This window comes from Clupea harengus, chromosome 11 (assembly GCF_900700415.2).
Source record: "Clupea harengus chromosome 11, Ch_v2.0.2, whole genome shotgun sequence".
Lineage (NCBI taxonomy): Eukaryota > Metazoa > Chordata > Actinopteri > Clupeiformes > Clupeidae > Clupea > Clupea harengus.
The window spans coordinates 23635560-23652971 of NC_045162.1; the positions used below are offsets into that span (position 1 = coordinate 23635560).

General features: G+C 45.3%; 1 protein-coding gene across 11 annotated transcripts in view; it reads left to right on the forward strand.

The window, feature by feature from the left end:
* Nucleotides 1-17412, forward strand: part of ubr5 (ubiquitin protein ligase E3 component n-recognin 5) — a 36447-nt gene that overhangs the window by 2394 nt on the left and 16641 nt on the right. For 5 of the 11 annotated variants that reach the window (XM_031576380.2, XM_031576386.2, XM_031576383.2 and 2 more), the window contains exons 2-17: nucleotides 4168-4212; nucleotides 5567-5648; nucleotides 5866-5942; nucleotides 8352-8471; nucleotides 9144-9438; nucleotides 9631-9838; nucleotides 10018-10167; nucleotides 11971-12182; nucleotides 12895-13011; nucleotides 13226-13336; nucleotides 13551-13705; nucleotides 14000-14117; nucleotides 14292-14476; nucleotides 14710-14819; nucleotides 16386-16618; nucleotides 17062-17205. In XM_031576380.2, coding sequence (XP_031432240.1) covers nucleotides 4168-4212; nucleotides 5567-5648; nucleotides 5866-5942; nucleotides 8352-8471; nucleotides 9144-9438; nucleotides 9631-9838; nucleotides 10018-10167; nucleotides 11971-12182; nucleotides 12895-13011; nucleotides 13226-13336; nucleotides 13551-13705; nucleotides 14000-14117; nucleotides 14292-14476; nucleotides 14710-14819; nucleotides 16386-16618; nucleotides 17062-17205 — 2362 coding nt within the window. The remainder of the gene's footprint in view (nucleotides 1-4167; nucleotides 4213-5566; nucleotides 5649-5865; nucleotides 5943-8351; nucleotides 8472-9143; nucleotides 9439-9630; nucleotides 9839-10017; nucleotides 10168-11970; nucleotides 12183-12894; nucleotides 13012-13225; nucleotides 13337-13550; nucleotides 13706-13999; nucleotides 14118-14291; nucleotides 14477-14709; nucleotides 14820-16385; nucleotides 16619-17061; nucleotides 17206-17412) is intronic. The other 6 variants (XM_031576389.2, XM_031576390.2, XM_031576388.2 and 3 more) reach the window with 5 other exon arrangements.

Sequence of the window (17412 nt, forward strand, 5' to 3'; positions counted from 1 at the left end):
TGCATGTCTTTGTCATCTCTGATGTGTCTTCTAACCACAGAGGGCTGTTTTGACTCCACCCCATTAATCCTGTCCTTGATATATGAGGAAGATTCTTCCGAGACTCATGTGTTTGTGTGAGATAGAGAGTGAGTCTTCGTCTGTCAAAAGCTAAACAGATACAGAAATAGAATACAGTATAGAATTGCTAACTTGAAATTAAATTTGTAACCTTCTGCAAGTCATGCCATGCATTACACAGTGTTGTATTTGGTGTGAGTCCATATTTTGTGGCTTTTTAATCTTCATGTGCCATTTCTGATCTTTTTCCTCTCAGTGCGTGCCACAGATTAGTCCCTGCCACTGACACATTGTTTATCTCAATGATGAGTCATGTGACTCACCGGCTTTTCACTGTGCCGCTCTCACAGGAAATGAAGGCCAGTTCAGGTAGTGTTCCCCATTTATGAGATGTGGTTTGACCTCCATAGATTAGATTGTGTTCCTCCGTGAGGCAAGCTCATGTGCTGAGGGTCCGGAGGTTTTTGTGTCTGAGCTACAACTATGATCTCATGCCTGAGCTGTAGCTATAAACAGTAACAAAGTATGCGTATGCGAGTGATCCTGCAGATTTCAATAGGGAGAAGAGAAGTCAGCTCTGCTTTACTTCCTGGTGGACACTTCATGTATTTCATGGGTGTGCAAATGACGTAAGGTTTCCCTGATTTGTGATTAAAGGCAATGGAGAGATGCATAGTCCTTTTAGTTGGTGTGTGCTTGATTAGCCTTGAGTAGAGCTTGACAAACTGCACCAACTTCATTATCTACAAATTGTGGTAGTGTGAAAGTTTTGAAATGTGTTAGTTTCTCAAGTTGTTCAGAAGTAATATTTCTTTTGCATCAGAGACAGCCTTAAATAAGTGGACATCAGTAGAATGTACATCTAGGCCTAGTTCTAGGAAGTCCATAGATTTACGTTGATGCATATTGTGTATGTTGGTTTATCTATGGATGGTTCACTCGCTGGTGTTGCTGCATATTGCAATGACAAACTGACAGCATAACACAGGCCAAGTTTAAAATGTCATGATGCCCATCAAATCAGATTGTGTTTAACAGCTAGATAGATTTCAATGACTGTCAACGGTCAATCAACATTTAGTCCCTGATTTCGAAGCACTGCTTTGAGTTTTTAGCCTGTTGTGTGAAAGTAGGTCTGACATGAGAGTTTTCAATCTCTGTCCAAACACTCTGTGTGCCACTGATAGCTACAGTTTTAGTTAGCTAGTTTAGCATGATCTCAGTTAGATAGATTATCATGGTAACGTCAGATTTTGACAGTGTTTTTGTATTCGACTAAATGCAATGTGGATCCTTTCCGTCACCAAAATGGGTCTTAATTCTGTATCAGAAATCTGTTCCATCAGAGGGTAATAAGTGATTCAGAGCTGGATTTAGTCATTTACGCAATTTTCGCTGTTCTGCCAAAATGCACGGAAAATAATTTCAGGGAGGTAACTGATATGTGGCGCTTCAGACTCCTCTGCATCCCCATTCTGTTAACAGGCCCTGGAAGCCAAGACCAAACCAACAAGCCCAACCAAACCAACAGACCCTACCAAACTTCAGCACTGGTTTGGGTCGGTGTGTTTGTGGCGTCTGTTTGACGAGTGTGGTATGATGTAGGCCTGGGCAATTTGACCAAAAACCATGTTTTTTATGCTGAATACCGATACACAATATATATTTGTGTTTTCTACAAAGTGTGCTAAATGGTCAGTTGTATCTGAAAAGCGCTGTAATGACAAATGCTTGCAGAACCTCCTGTTTTGCTGGTTGGGTGAGATGGCTGTTTCTTTAGCCTAACTTGTGCCTGACTTTAGCTTACTGTTAGCCTACTTTAGCCCCTACCCGTCCTGTCATTTGTGTTCATAGTTCTGTTTTGATTGACCTGGAATGCTGGTTATGTTCCCCAAGGCCCTTCACTAGTGGGGGACATAAATATCATTCACAAATTCAGTTTAGGCACTACAGCCTGGTGACAATTATCAGTAGAAGCTTTGTCTCCAGAAAATTCACTAGATGTCGCCATTTTAGGGCTTATTTTTCAACTATTACTACTAGTGACCATGCCACATGACACCCTTAGCATGTCTGTGTCCGCAGCCTTCTTACTCAATTTTAAACACTAGCCACCACCGAATGATACAGACAATGAATATAAGCATACCCTCTTGTTATAACACTCCACATTTTGCAAGTTTTTCCATTTGTATGTGTTGGATTTTATGTGGTTGCATTGCTCTGTAGCATGTGATTATGTTGGCAGAGGTGTGGCATGGTTGTAGTGCACATGTACGGATGAAATGCCCAAACCCAGACAGAGGCCTCAGTGGAAAATGGGTGTGAAAGTTGGTCTCTCGGCTCATATAGTCCACACCACTGCTGTCAGACCCATGAATGTCTCTGACTTGTCCTCGACCCGCATGGCACAGCTGTGACCATCTGCTGGGCTGCCTCTGGAGACGTGTAGGAATCCATTTTGGCTCCTCACTGGTTGAATCGGGTTTAATAGGAGGCTTTTCTTTTTGAGCTACTGAAGTTCAGAATCTTGATCTAACAGTTTGGTTTTGATTCATTTGTAATTGTTCTGAAATTATTGTTCGTCAGAGTGCATGCTATTACTGTTCTATGCAAATTAGAACCACGTTTCTTAGTTTACTGGTCAACCTCCCAGGCATTTTGTGTCTTCATTGACCTGCAGTCCCATGGTTGGTGTAGAAGTTGTGGATCATGCCAAACGTCACAATATTTCGAATTCCCAAATTGAGCCCCTTTTCCACAATGTTGCATGGTGTAAGAGTTTATTTTTTTCCCCTTTCTCAGAAGACCTTGCCGTTCCTTCTGTTTGGTTCAAAAGGGGGAAGTGCTTGATGCGGAGCTGCTCTTGAACGCATACAGCTTCTGTGCTTCCCTGTCTCTGGAGGCTAATCGGAGAGAAATGGCCACCTGGGGAGCACAGTTGTCTGTTGCCTGGGCTCAGCATCGACTCACAGCGGCTGTATTAGACTCTGATGGGCAATAATGAGAACTGAATAGGACTCCTCTTTGTTCTCCGTGCAGTGTTTATTAGAAGGGAACTTTCATTGCTCAACCCAGATTTGCCAGATCTAAGCATAGCGTAGCCAAGATCCAAGCCCCAAACCGGCAGCATTTATGAATGTTTTGACTTAAGTTCACATTAAAACCTTTCAGTGGAAATGTGGGGCACCCTGACCATCTGTCCATTCCACCTTTTTTCTCCCCATTGACCAATCAAAATAACCTGTTATCTCAGTTGATCGTGTGTGCGACTCATATGCCACCATGTCAGTTGGGATCCGTGTCCAGTTTTCTCTGGTGCTGTGTGAGAGAGGAAATGCAGTGGCCCAGTTAAGTCTCATCCAGCTGTGGCTGCATTCGTGCCCGTGACCCTGAGGCCTGACCCCCACCACCCCCCCGCGCCCGCACTGGCCAGCTCATCCGTGAGTGATTGTCACAGTCATAGTGACTGAGCTCCAGCTTGTGAGCGCTTTGCACACTCTGTCAGGAATGCTTAGAAGCATCTTCCTCAAAGCCTGCAGCAGGATACTGTGCAGTTCTAACTGCAACAGGAAGACCTTTTATATGCCCAGCGCTGTCAAATGCTGCTGCTGCTGCTGCTGCTGCTGCTGCTGCTGCTGCCCGGGGAGTCGAGAGTAGAGAACCCCCTGCAATCCCACCCCCATCTGTTTTTGTGCCCTTTCCTCTTCATTAAGGCGCAGCAGCCAGCTGGCCATGGTAATTGGCAGCATCGGTGGACCTGGGCAGAAATGGCTTTGAAAGAGATATAGTTGTTACCTTGAATTCCCCATTGGCCTTCTGCACTGTGCCTTCAGTGGTTGCTAGATAGAACATTAAAACTGTGCAAAGGTTGTCACGCCGGTGGAATGTTTGCACGTTAAGTGGTAATTATTTTCATGGTAAGTCTTTGAGCATGTTTGACTTTGGACTACCGCGGTACACAGGAAAAGCAGGATGTCACACCCCTGAAACGACATCATTAATGTGGCACAATCATGTGTTTTGTGACGATTGCCATCTCAGCTGGAAATGAACCTTCCTGTTAACACTTTTCTTTGTTTGTTTTTCCCCTGTCTCTCTGAACAGGCTCCGGGAAGTCTCTGAGAAACTCAACAAATACAATTACAACAGGTAAGACAAACCCCATGAAAACCCATCTGATCAATACCATGTGTGTGAATGCGCTCGCTCTGCAGGAGTGCCACGCACCAGTGCCTTTATGGGGGCACCGCCGCCAATAAATATGCTTTGCATTCCACCAGATTGAGGCGGATGTTCACAGACATGGAAATCTTATGTATTTGACCAGAACTTAATTTATGTGCATAGGAAAGTGTTTAGTTTATGTAAGCTACTCCATACATTTTTCATGCCATTCATTTGCAGAAATTCATTCAGAAAGTTCATTCTTTTTCAGTGTCGCTCTCTTTGGTTGTTAGCCGGTTACAGCCAGGTGTGTTTAGGGAGATGGTTCCTCATGCTCAAAACATCAGGTTCTTTCCCAACAGTGATGGGAAGTAGAACAGATATAGCAGGCAGCCCCATTACACTGTCCCATATCCCTGGAAGTCAGAGTATGTGGGAGTGTGCCAGCTATAGAATCTCAGCGCAGTGTCGGCCTGACAACTGCCATGTCCATGTGTTGTGCAGCATGACACCTCCACCCCCCCCCCCCCCGAATACACCCCAGCAGAGGTTCAGGGTTTCCCCTATCATGAAATGGTCTGGGTGGGCCCACTGGCAAACTTGGAGGAGAAAGCAAAATATAGCCCGTCAATCACGTATGCTTCCATTTTTAGTTTCCTATTAATCAGTTTAGCTCTCAGCTTTGTGTGAGTGGATAGCTATCTGCACAGGCAACCTTGCATGGTGTAAGAGTTTCCGCAGACAGAAAAAACCCTATTATTTTTCCAGGGAATTCCACAAAGGATGTTCGTATACTGCACAACAAAAGTATTGGGCAGTAGTGCCTATGAGTGCTCAGTTGAAGAGGTGGCCATTTCCAGCCCTCATGTTCTGCATCTTTAACTGGTGTAACACTAAGCACTGGCTGACGTCGGGATGGGGCCCCGCTTGTCTAAGAAGCCCAGAATATAAATCCTAGGTCTACTAAATAGGCATTGGAATTTTGCTTACCAGAGTTTTGTTTTTTCTTTTGGAATTTATCAAAGTCATTTTATAAAATATCAAATATGTATTTATTGTTTTCCAAAGCTAGAGAAGAAAATGTTTAACTTTAATTTTTTTGTGGAACATGTAAAGACTGCACAGAGAATAGTCCTTAGAGCAAGTTTATTGTCCTAGATGCACTTTCATGTTATGTCACTTATTACGAAAGCCCACCACTGTTCGTCCTCACACACCCGGCTGAGGGGACTCTGACCTGATATACTAGTTTGTCTGATGTGTGTTCTAGAGGACACTTCAATATTCTGGGACTAGTTCAGGTGATTGAAATTGTATGCCTCCCTTTTTGTTTGTGCAGCCACCCCCACCTCAGTCTTCTTGAGCAGGCCACATTGAAACAGTGTGTGGTTGGACCAAACCATGCTGGTTTTCTCCTTGAGGTAAAATGCACAGCAACGTTTTTTTACTGATTAGAGAAAGGAAACTGTTAATTAAGGGAAAATGTAAATGTCAGACTGCACGCTGCATATATGATCTGAATAAGTATGTTAATTGTAGAACTGTAAGTGCCTGCTGGATATGAGCTTGACAGATGTGATGATGCCTGATGTGGCAATTGGTGTGCCGGAGGAGGCTCACGATGTGTCTTTGTTTCAGGATGGGCGTGTGTGTCGGATTGGCTTTGCCGTCCAGCCCGATCGCCTGGAGCTGGGGAAAGCAGACGGCACTGAGGGGTGAGGCATTCAGTCCTTCAGCTTATACTGACCCTCTTAAAAAAAAAAAGAGAGAGAAAAAAAAGCACACATTACACAGCCTGAGGCCCACGGCCTGATTTCCTCCTAAATGCCTGGACTGCTCTCCTGGGCACAGCCCTCTTAGGAAACACTATCCTCTGCTCTTTTTTTTATTAGCATTTTAAATATTAACCTGGCTCCAGGATCTGTATTTAGCCAATCGTACCCTGTTGTAGTGACTGACCACAGGGCCCAATCAAGGTTCCGCTCTGTTTGTTTTTGTGCTGTCCTGTAGCGTGTAGTCAGCACATAAGGAGGCAGAATTGCAACATGTCCAAAGCTGATTTATTTGTGTCCTTTTCAAGCAGCCCTGTGATTAATCACCAAGGTTTTTGAGGTTGTGTCTGTGTTTTTTCTTTCTTTTTTTTTTACATCCAGTTTTTAAACACCGCTCCTTTAAAAAAAAAATGTGGAATGTATAGTATCACCACTAGTGATTGTGACATTAAATTAGATTTAGAAATGTCACCATCTGACTTCAGCTCTCTCGAGCCTGTGGAGAGACATTTTACCAACTTATTTGCTGGAGACTCCTTGTCTGTCTGTTCTCCACTGGGGTTTTGTGCCCGGTCTACAAGCCTGCGTGTGAGCACTTAGTAGATGTGCCTCAAGCTCCTGCCAACACGACTGCTGTCCAAATGGAACGTGAAAAAAAACTTTTTCAATTTTTTTCCCCCTCCCTCACTTCCTGCCTTCTAACTCTTTCCAGTCTTTTTGTCAGTCAGCTTGAAGACCCCTGAAGATAATGTTGCTGGCTAGAGCGTTTTTTGTCTGTCTTTCTGCAGCGCTTGTAGTTTGTGCCCAGGCGGCACTGAAACGAGCTGAGTTTCACAGAGAAACTAAGATGGTGCAGATGGCAGTAGCCCTGAGCCATCAGCAGTGCTGCTAAGCTAATGGAAACGAGGCCTGTGAATTCTTCAACGGGTCTCCCAATGACAGCCTCAGCCCTGGAATGCAGACAGACGCCCCCCCCCCCCCCCTCCCTCACTACCTCCCATTTGAAGTGTAAAGCCATTTAAGCAAAGCCTAATTTGGCATGCTGCCATTGCCCTTGAAACAACAGAATAGTAAAAATGAGCATTCAAGAGAAGGCTCCGGAGGTACATGCCCTTTCCTATTCCAGGCCCAGCTAATGCTGCTTAATGGCATTCTGGCTCCCCATAGTATGCCCGGGGGTCTTCGGGAATTTGTAGTCGACTTTGAGGTCCGATTTTGCCGTATCAACAACATTAGCTCCCATTCCCACATGACGCCCATACAATTAATTAACATCAAATAACCAGCTTTCAGTGTAAGTGAGAATTGGGCCTGTTTCTCTGTGTTGGAGTTGAAGCCACTGTAAATGTGGTCATCTATAAAATCAGTCGGATCACTGAACAGTCCCAAGATTGCACAATGCCGTTTTTTTTTTTTATGGTAGTTTGAGCCCACATGTAATCAGATCAAAAAACAGCATCATGGGAATGCCACCCAAGAGTTCTACTTTTCTGTCAAATTGTTGTTTTTGCATTTTAAGAAATGTTGTGCTTGTCTGATGATTCAAAAATGACAGAATAGTTCATTGACGTTCATTTTGTGTGTCTGTGTTTGTGATCTCCCACGAGCATTTATGAAGCAACAGTGATGAGCCTTGACATAAATTGAACTTCACATATGCTACTTAAAATACGATGCTACTTCAAACCAATTGTCAGGCCCAGTATGTAAAGGAGGCCTGTAGGATGCTGGAGAAGGGTGGATTAGCCACGCTCTTGTGTTGTGAGACTCTGTAAAGGAGCATCACAGGTAAGACACTGCATCAGCTCTCTGCCACATGCTGCCTCTTAACGCCAGCCCATAACGAGCACCTTTTTGGTTTGCCATTTTAATATCCATATCTGTACATTTACCTGTAGGCTGGGTATTCTTATGGATGTCACTTTCAAACTTGGCTTTGAATTTTGAGGCAAAGCAGCTGTTAAAATGGCTGCCTCCTCTGGTCATCCATTGATGTTACATTCATTTCTCTGCTATCCTTATATCTGCTGATCTGGAAACTAAATGATTAAAGTGAGGCCCATGTTGGTAATGAAGACGAAGCACTCAGGGCAGAGCCTAGACAGGTCTCTATCCCGGAGGAATGACATGCAGCCAATTCTGATTCCCAAGGGTGTTGCCATGCTCGTCATCCCTATTTTCCCTCCATTCCAGACATGAGAAACAAAAAGAAATGCCACAGAGAATGAAACGTCAAAAGAGAAAGCCGAATAAGCTTATCCAACCAACCACCGGGGCTGTCCAGGTGTGCACAGCTCGTCCCAGTGTGTGGGGCACTAGGTTTGTAACTGATCTCCCGTCTTTTGTTTCCAGTTCAAAGTTGAGCAGTGGGTCAGGGGCAGGAAGGAGCTCCAGGCCAGGCAGGACTAGTGATCCGCCCTGGTTCCTGCCTGGTTCAGACACTTTGGGCAGACTGGCAGGCAACACCCTTGGGTAAGTTCTGGCAGGGGGCCCCCCTCAGTCATTTAGCCATCGGGGAATATTGGGCGCCCTCACGTCTACGGTGCCACTCCTGACTAGGGATTATATGTTGAGGTCCCTGAGTTAATGTTGGTCTCCCTGAAGGCACCACACCAAAGCCTCAACAGCCTTAAAAATGAAAGCTAAACGATCAGATTACAACCATTATTTTGGGTTCACTTAACATTTCAAAAACACTAATTTAGTCTGATCAAGCTTGAAGTTGCAAAAGCTGATCTGTGTCACATGTACAAAAAACACACATTTATTTGAGTTCACACATCAGCACATTCTGGTTATGTGGGTGTCAGCACATTTCGGTCATGTGGGCATATTATGTCTAATTAGACATATTATGTCTAATTATTATTATAATTATGATTATATTCTCTTACTGAGAACCAGTATATACAACTAAAATATATTTCAGAGACCAGATTTGTCAGGGTTATCAGTTATTTGGTGAACTATACATGAGGCAAACATCATTTTGGCACTTCTCCAACAAATGCAATTAAAGTGTACTATGCTTTAGTCTTTATAGTCATTCTTTTCAGAAATACAAAAAGTCAACTGTGTGCAGTGCTGTGTTGCAGTGTTTTTTCCCCTCTCTGACTGTGTTTGGTCTGTCTGTGTGCGCACCAGGAGCCGTTGGAGCTCGGGGGTGAATGGTGGAGGCAGCGGTGGTGGCGGCGGCAGCAGCGGGGGAGGCGGTGCCGGGGGTGGCAGCGGGAGCAGCGGAGCTGGAGGAGGTGGTGGCGGCGGCGGGGGTGGGGGAGGTGGCGGAGGCTCGTCCGGCCGCTCCTCCACAGCAGCGCGGGACTCGCGTCGGCAGACACGAGTCATCCGCACCGGCCGAGACCGCGGCTCCGGCCTGCTGGGCAGCCAGCCCCAGCCAGTCATCCCGGCCTCGGTCATCCCAGAGGAGCTGATTTCTCAGGTAACACGGCACCTCACACACAGTCTTATTGTTACGCCAGTGTCTGTGTCGTTTGTCTGTATTGTTTCCAATGTACTTCTTACATTAACGCACAGCGTCAGAGATTGTTCTGAGCACTTGTTAAGAGAAGGCCGATTTAGATGTTTGTTCCGGCTGGTCGTGACGCGTTGTCTTTCCTCCGGTTCCTTACAGGCCCAGGTGGTTCTGCAGGGCAAGTCACGTAGTGTGATCATTCGTGAGCTGCAGCGCACCAACCTGGACGTGAACCTAGCTGTCAACAACCTGCTGAGCCGCGATGACGAGGACGGTGACGATGGTGACGACACAGCCAGCGAGTCTTACCTGCCTGGAGGTACGGCCACTTCGATGCTGCTCTCTTCTCTTAGAAAAATACATACAGGTGCAGTCAGATTTACAAGGATCCTAGCTCCGTTTGTGTTTTATTTACTACAAGGTCCAGATAAAACTTCCCAAGTTGTCAATGTACAATAAAGAAGATTGTAAGGACCATGCACTACAATAATAACTATATGTAGTCATTATTTGTTCTAAATACCTGTTTGCTTGTGGTCTCCACAGAAGACCTCATGTCACTGCTAGATGCAGACATCCACTCGGCTCACCCCAGCGTCATCATCGACGCAGACGCCATGTTCTCCGAGGACATAAGCTACTTCGGCTACCCCTCCTTTCGCCGATCCTCCCTGTCACGCCTCAGTTCCTCACGAGGTAAGCACACGCATGCGCGCATACACACACACACCCTCATCCACAAATTAGAGGTTATGTTCAGTGTTTTCAATCCAGGGGGACCTAGTATTAAATTAACCGTTGTCAATCAATGCCGTAGGGATCATCTAGCCACCGTTGGTCTGTCTGTGCACAAAATGATAACCTAAAGCAGGGAACAGAGAAACAGTTTTTGATTTCTAGTCATTGCACCAGTCAGTGCATACCCTTGGGAAATAAGCCCATAGTCTCAAGACCTAGTCACTGTGCCTTTTATTTGTTGCTGTTTTATTTGAAGTCATTTTATAACCTGAGTGATGACTTGACATTGCGTCTTCATAGCATCCCCCACATGAAAAATGGACATATGCACATATGAATAGATTGGCCAAAACATCTTTTATTGCTCTTATTCTGTACGCCAAGTCACCGAATGAAACTGAAACCTCATACTATTTTCTGTTTGCTGTGCTAATTTGGACGGATGTGCAGAAATATAAGTTGGTCTTAGTGTTTTCACGGGCATTGGAAATAGTTTAAATTTATGGTGCGTGTTAGACATTTAAATATCACAACAGAAATAGAATCTTTAGAGTATCAATGTCCATGAGCCTTGGTGTTTCTCTTAAAAGCCCTCTTGGTCATACTCTTAATCCTTGACATCGCTTCTTTCTGAAGATAATCAAGAGTAGTCATTTTAGGTGAGGGCAAGTGTTTATTTTCAAGCAAATCTTGAAAGAAAAAAACTGTCCTTTACTGAAAAAAAGCACTGTGCATTAGAAGTGCTCTTAATAGCACTGGCCTCTGCTGGTGTACCAAGAAGCCCAAGTGTCTCTTACTCAATGGGTGTGTAGTGAGGCGTAGCCGTCCCCATCAGGGCGTGTTGGGCAGAGCATTCATATGCAGCCATCGGAGCCATCTGGAGGCCACACTCTATCTGCCTTCCTCCCGAGAGGAGGGGGAAAGTCCGCTCTCATATCTGAACGCACACTGGAATGCTTTGGCTGAAACGTTTAACTGCTTGAATAAATACTAGTCAACCATGCTGATATGCGTTTGCACTTCCTTCCCTTTTTTTTCAATGGCGCTGGGTTATTCAGGGCAGAATAGCTGATGGAGTTGCTTTATGTTTCTGTAAACACTGTGCTAAAACCCTTGACCAACATTTTATGTAAATGAAACATAGGGTTTCTTCATTGCAATGTTCTGAGGATGTGTGTGGGTGTATGTTTAGGGAAGTGTGTGTGTGTTTGTGTTTGGCTTTGAATTCTGGTCAGAGAAGCCCCTCTCCCTTCAGTGAGCCCTCTGAGAAAGCCCCCATCAGGCCACAGTGCTTACAGTAGCAGGGGTTCAGTGTTCGCACACGCCCTGCAGAACCACTGCAGCCTACATGAGATAATCTAATGGGCCCTTGGCTGGACACCCCCTGTCATTTAGCCTCCAGGACTCCCTCACAAACGGGATCTGGCCCCCTGATGGGCACGGGCACGGCCCGCTTTGTGAGGAACTCTGGAGGCCTAATGGTAAAGGATGTCGAGTAAAGAGGAACGCAATCATTTTGCATTATTCTTTGTTGTTTTTAACCATTTCATAATCTCTGACAAGCTTGTGTGTTAACACATGGGCGAAGACCAGAGCGTCACACCCTCCTGTTTTTATTTTTCCCCATTTAATTCCACCCTCATTAGTGCAACAGTGTCTTTCTCCTGAAGTTGGTTTCTTCATTTTCATCATGTGTAACGAGGGTCTTTCCCAGAGAGTGGCTTACTTTTATCCCGCTGGTGTGACCCGATTGCATACCAGTTCTCCTTCTCCCCTTAGAGCGCGACTCTGAGCTGCTGCGGGAGCGCGAGTCGGTGCTGAGGCTGCGGGAGCGCCGCTGGCTGGACGGCGCCTCCTTCGACGCCGAGCGCGGCTCCACCAGCCGCGAGGGCGAGCCCAACCTGGACAAGAAGAGCGCGCCGCTGCAGAGCCCCGTCTCCCTCAGCGAGGAGCTCCAGTGGTGGCCCGACAAGGTGCGCCCCGCTGAACACACACACACTTGGGTTCATGTATCTTGCGTCTGTGTTTTGGAACGCTGTGGAGGAAAAAAGAACGTTCTGGTGTCCTAGTGGTTCAGTCTAAAACATTTAAATTTAAAACCACATTAGTGCATCTAAAGATCTGGAACCGTTTATTCAGGGCAGATGCAGAGACTGCAAATATTTGTTTCTAATTCTTGGCCATACTGTGTCATCAGTCATTGTATTTATATTAAACCCCGGTTCTGTTTAGTACTAGCTTTGTCAGTACTTCTGTGCCTTCATAAGGCCTTTTCTACATACTAAATGCTGCATTTTCATGCTATTTAGATCACTAGTTTGCACATTTGAAGGGGGCTGTGAATATGCTGGTGTTTGCTCCTACTGAGCATTATGCCAGTGGCTTCGTGACGCTCGCTGCAGGCTGACAGAGGATGTAATTAGTGTGACGGATGGGGGATGTAATTAGTGCCGCCAGCTTGTTTGGTGCCCGGCTTGAATGAGAACCTGCAGACTCCTGGCCCTCATCGGCTCATAGTGTGACACCTGGGCTCAACATGGCTGCTGAAAGAGCTAGAACATTTAGCTAATGCGCAGACTGCTTGCTGTGTTTTGTAGGTAAATTAGTTGTAAGTCATACTTAATGTGTGTGTGTGTGTGTGTGTGTTTTATTAATTCATTGTTTGTTGGATTGTGTCCTGCGTAGGATGGCACCCGGTTTGTGAGCATTGCCTCCTTGTACTCTGAGCTAGTAGCAGTGAGCTCCAAGGGAGAGCTCTATCAGTGGAAATGGAGTGACCCTGAACCCTACAGAAACGCACAGGTAAAGCACCGCACAAGCTTCGGCAAAGAACATTAATGCCTTTAAACAAGATATGGTGAATAAAATGATGGCCAAATTCATTTTCTGCATATTTTTCAGGCCTGAAATGACTAAGAGTTAACAGGCAAAGATTTCTAAGAAAGTCGGGTTAAGGAAATATTTTTGGCCCCTACTGTTGACAGTGACATCAGCTTTTCTCTCCTTCATTCTGTAGAATCCCTCGATCCATCACCCCCGGGTCACTTCCTTGGGCTTGACCAATGAGAAGATCACACTTCTGTCCGCCAACAGTATAAGAGCTACTGTAGCCACCGAGTCCAACAAGGTAAGAAACTGATGCTAACTGGAATGCCTGAATTTGAAATGAGGGCAGTAGATGGTTAAGCAAATCTGGTTTTTAACAGTGTATATTATTTAGAACTACAATACCAGTAAGCCACTCGCCTACAATACCCCGGCAATAATGACTATGCAAGCTGTGGAGTGACGAAAATAAGCAGACGCCTCTCCTGAGCTGTGGTTTATGTTTCCGCCTGCAGGTGGCGACGTGGGTGGACGACTCTCTGAGCACAGTGGCCTCCAAGCTGGAGCACGGAGCGCAGAGCTTCCCTGAGCTGCAGGGCGAGCGCATCGTCTCGCTCCATTGCTGCGCCCTCTACACCTGCGCGCAGCTGGAGAACAGCCTCTACTGGTGGTGAGTGCACACACACACACACACACACACACACACACACACACACACACACACACACACACACACACACACACACGGTCTGCTGAAGGCAGCCACCTTAAGGACTAATTACCACTTGTCTCTAGTGTCCACTTAGTAGACATCTTGTAAAGGAGTCCTCGTCAGGCCTAGATTGCCTGCTTCTGTTTTGTTCTTGCCACTCAGGCGTTGATTTCTCTTGTATTACATTGTGTTGAAGCAATTTCAGGATGCTGAGGCTGATTGTTTGAAATTGTCATCTTTTGTTTCTCCCAGGGGTGTCGTGCCTTTTAGTCAGCGGAAGAAGATGCTTGAAAAGGCTCGAGCCAAGAACAAGAAGCCAAAGTCCAGTGCTGGCATCTCGTCCATCCCCAACATCACCGTGGGAACCCAGGTCTGGACACTTCTGCAGCCTTCTCAGTCCTGAATCACTGAACTGTAGTTCAGCACTGGCCATTTTTGTGTTGCTGCTATTGAATAATGAATGTTGCTTTTAGGCAGAGAATGCATTTGTCATTGAATTCTTTTGGATGTTAATAGTCTTTTCCCCACCCTCATACCTGTACAGGTGTGCCTGAGGAATAACCCTCTGTACCATGCTGGAGCCGTGGCCTTCTCCGTCAATGCCGGCATCCCTAAGGTGGGCATGCTGCTGGAGTCGGTGTGGAACATGAACGAGAGCTGCAGGTTCCAGCTGCGCTCACCGGAGAGCCTCAAGAACATGGAGAAGAGCACCAAGACCCAGGAGACAAAGTAAGAGCAGCAGATCCCATTGCTCAGGCTGAATACTCACTCTTTCCTCTAGTTGGGTTATTTGGGAGTTCTGTTGGAAGTAGTTCTGTTGAAGTTCTTTAGCAGTCGGTCTTGTAAAATGGCACATGGTGGCCTGGGGATAGTCTAGATGTTGGCATGAGTTTGAAAGGTTGACTGTCTTTATGGATGTCGCTGTAATGGTAATAAATGTCATGCTGGCCTGTGTTGTGTAGGACGGAGAGCAAGCCTGAGCTAGTGAAGACTGAGATGGGCCCCCCTCCCTCTCCTGCGTCCACGTGCAGCGACGCCTCCTCCATCGCCAGCAGCGCCTCGCTGCCTTACAGTAAGTCACTGCTCACACGCGCGCTCTCACACACGCACGCTCTCACACACGCACGCTCTCACACACACACGCTCACACACACACACGCTCACACGCGCGCAGAGTATGTGACAAAAGCATTAGTAATACCAATTCGTAACATGGTGGAAAGTAAGAGTGTTTGGCCAGGAAAGAGATCTGGAAAAAATGACTAGAAATAGAGGCAGCCTGGATTTCCAGAACTCTTTCACTTGTTTCTAGGATGATGTGTAATTTCCAAATACACATTAATATGAGTGCATGAAATTTAAGCCCCAAAAATGATCTTTCATAACTACAGTGAATCTTTAGAGACTCTCTTCAGTGCTTTAGGTTGCGTATGAATTCTGTCCTGACTGCACAGAAATGTATCGCTGTTGCCAAGCCTTGGTCGTGTTTAAAGTAACAGACCTTTTAGAAAAATGCTTTCCATTCACAAAATGATACTGCTCTCCATGCGGGAAATGAATTCGGAGCTTATTTGACTTAATAATGAATACTTTGGCCTTGACATGCTGCACACTGCAACTGTTTAGAGTCCAGAAGAAGCTAGAAATTACGGAAACATGATTCATCGTCTGGCGAAAATTTTTAACATGGAAAGATAAGTACCACGATCCCAAATAGCAGACACAGACTCATACCTTAAACCAGTAGTCACTTCTAGACGGTCCCCTAACAAAACAAAAAAAAGCCACAAACCAAAGAATCTTTTCTGGCCTGATTTCTATTTCCTGCTTTTCTCATGGGGTGGTGGGTATCGAGAACCGGTTCCAACTTGTCTCCGAGGTTATCAATTCCTTTTATCAATGGTGGAATGTTTTTCAGTTGCGCATTGCAAAAGCTCATGCGTCATGATTTTAAACTCTGCTCCCGTCCCCGATTGACCAAGAAGACAGTGCCTGCACAAGGCTCCTTGTCTCGCCAGTTTTTGCGATATGGTGTTTATGTACTTAACTGTCTCCTGCGTTTCCGCTTGATTCACTCGTGCAAACCTCAGATACAACAGGCAGACATTACTTGACATTAATCATGGCTGCACAAACATCGTTCTGCATCATCCTTTTGACTTCCAGCAGCTACCTCCAGAGCTGGGAAGGGCACTCAGACCAAACAAACCATTAACTCATTTTCTGCCATTTCTGCTTATTACCTTTTCAAAATGAGTATTGTAATTTATTCAAATGTTACTTGGCACTAATGCCTATTTTTTTTCTAAAGAATTGTTTATTTTATCAGTCTGTTTTATATTTGTTTTTTTTTAAAAAGTTCTATCCTTTTAAGAAAAGGAGCATTGAAAATCATTTGAACATGTTCAAATGTTATTAGGCAGATACGCTACACTGTGTTCAGACTTTTTTTTTTTTCTCCACACAGAAAATTGATCAGGAATCAATGTTGAAATCAATCATCAGGACAGATAGGCAGAATCAATAATGCCATGGGTGTCAGTAAAATGTGATCAATAGCCATGATTAGTGGTGGGGGTAGGACAGCGTGCTCCTGTGTGTCTAACGTGTGTCTAACGTGTGTCCTGCTGTCCTGCAGAGCGGCGGCGCTCCACACCCGCCCCTAAGGAGGAGGAGAAAGTCAACGAGGAGCAGTGGCCTCTGCGCGAGGTCGTGTTCGTGGAGGACGTTAAAAACGTCCCCGTGGGAAAGGTGGGTGGTGCCCGCGGACCGCCTGATCCGCTTTGTGCCGCCGGAATGAGAACATCTCCTGGCCCGCCTCCTTGTGTCCTTTCAGAAACAGATGTAGATGCAGATGCGTACATAGCCACGGTGCTTACATAGATCTGCCTGTTATTTTTTGTTTTTTTTACTTTCCTGCTGTTGTAAATCTTGTCTGCCCACTTTGTGGGGTAGACAGGGTATTTTGATATTACAATTTTCTAGATATTAATCTATAAATAAATAAATAAATATTGAAATATATTGTAATTATATTTCTGCAATATATGTACAGATATTTGGAATTGCCTACATTTTATGTATACTATTTAAAGATTTTTCTAGTTTTGTAAAGATTATATACATTATAAAGGTAGACATATTTCAAATGTGAACGTAATTGTAAGGAACCCGTATAGCCGCTCTTTGAACTGTATGCTTTGTCTCACGTCTCCTGTGTTTTGTCGTGTCTTGTGTGTTCTGTGTGTGTGTGTGTGTGTGTGTTGCCTTGTCATGACGCCTCATTTGCAACAAGTTTCTCTTTTGAACTCAAGGTGCTAAAAGTCGATGGTGCGTATGTTGCTGTAAAATTTCCAGGGACCTCGAGCAGCGTGAGCAGCCAGAGCGCAGCTCCCACTGACTCTGACCCCTCCTCACTGCTGCAAGACTGCAGGCTCCTCAGAATAGATGAGCTACAGGTATGTGTGTGTGTGTGTGTGTGCTTCCTCTGAGTATCAACTATAGGTGCCGATTATAAGTATGTGCACACATATGGGGCTGTTTTTTATCACTATGACACACTCACAAGTGCACACTGCATTACACACATTCACATAACACACCAATATATACTCCAGAATAGACTAGGTTCATATAGTTTATAAAGAAGTCACGCTAAGATTTAA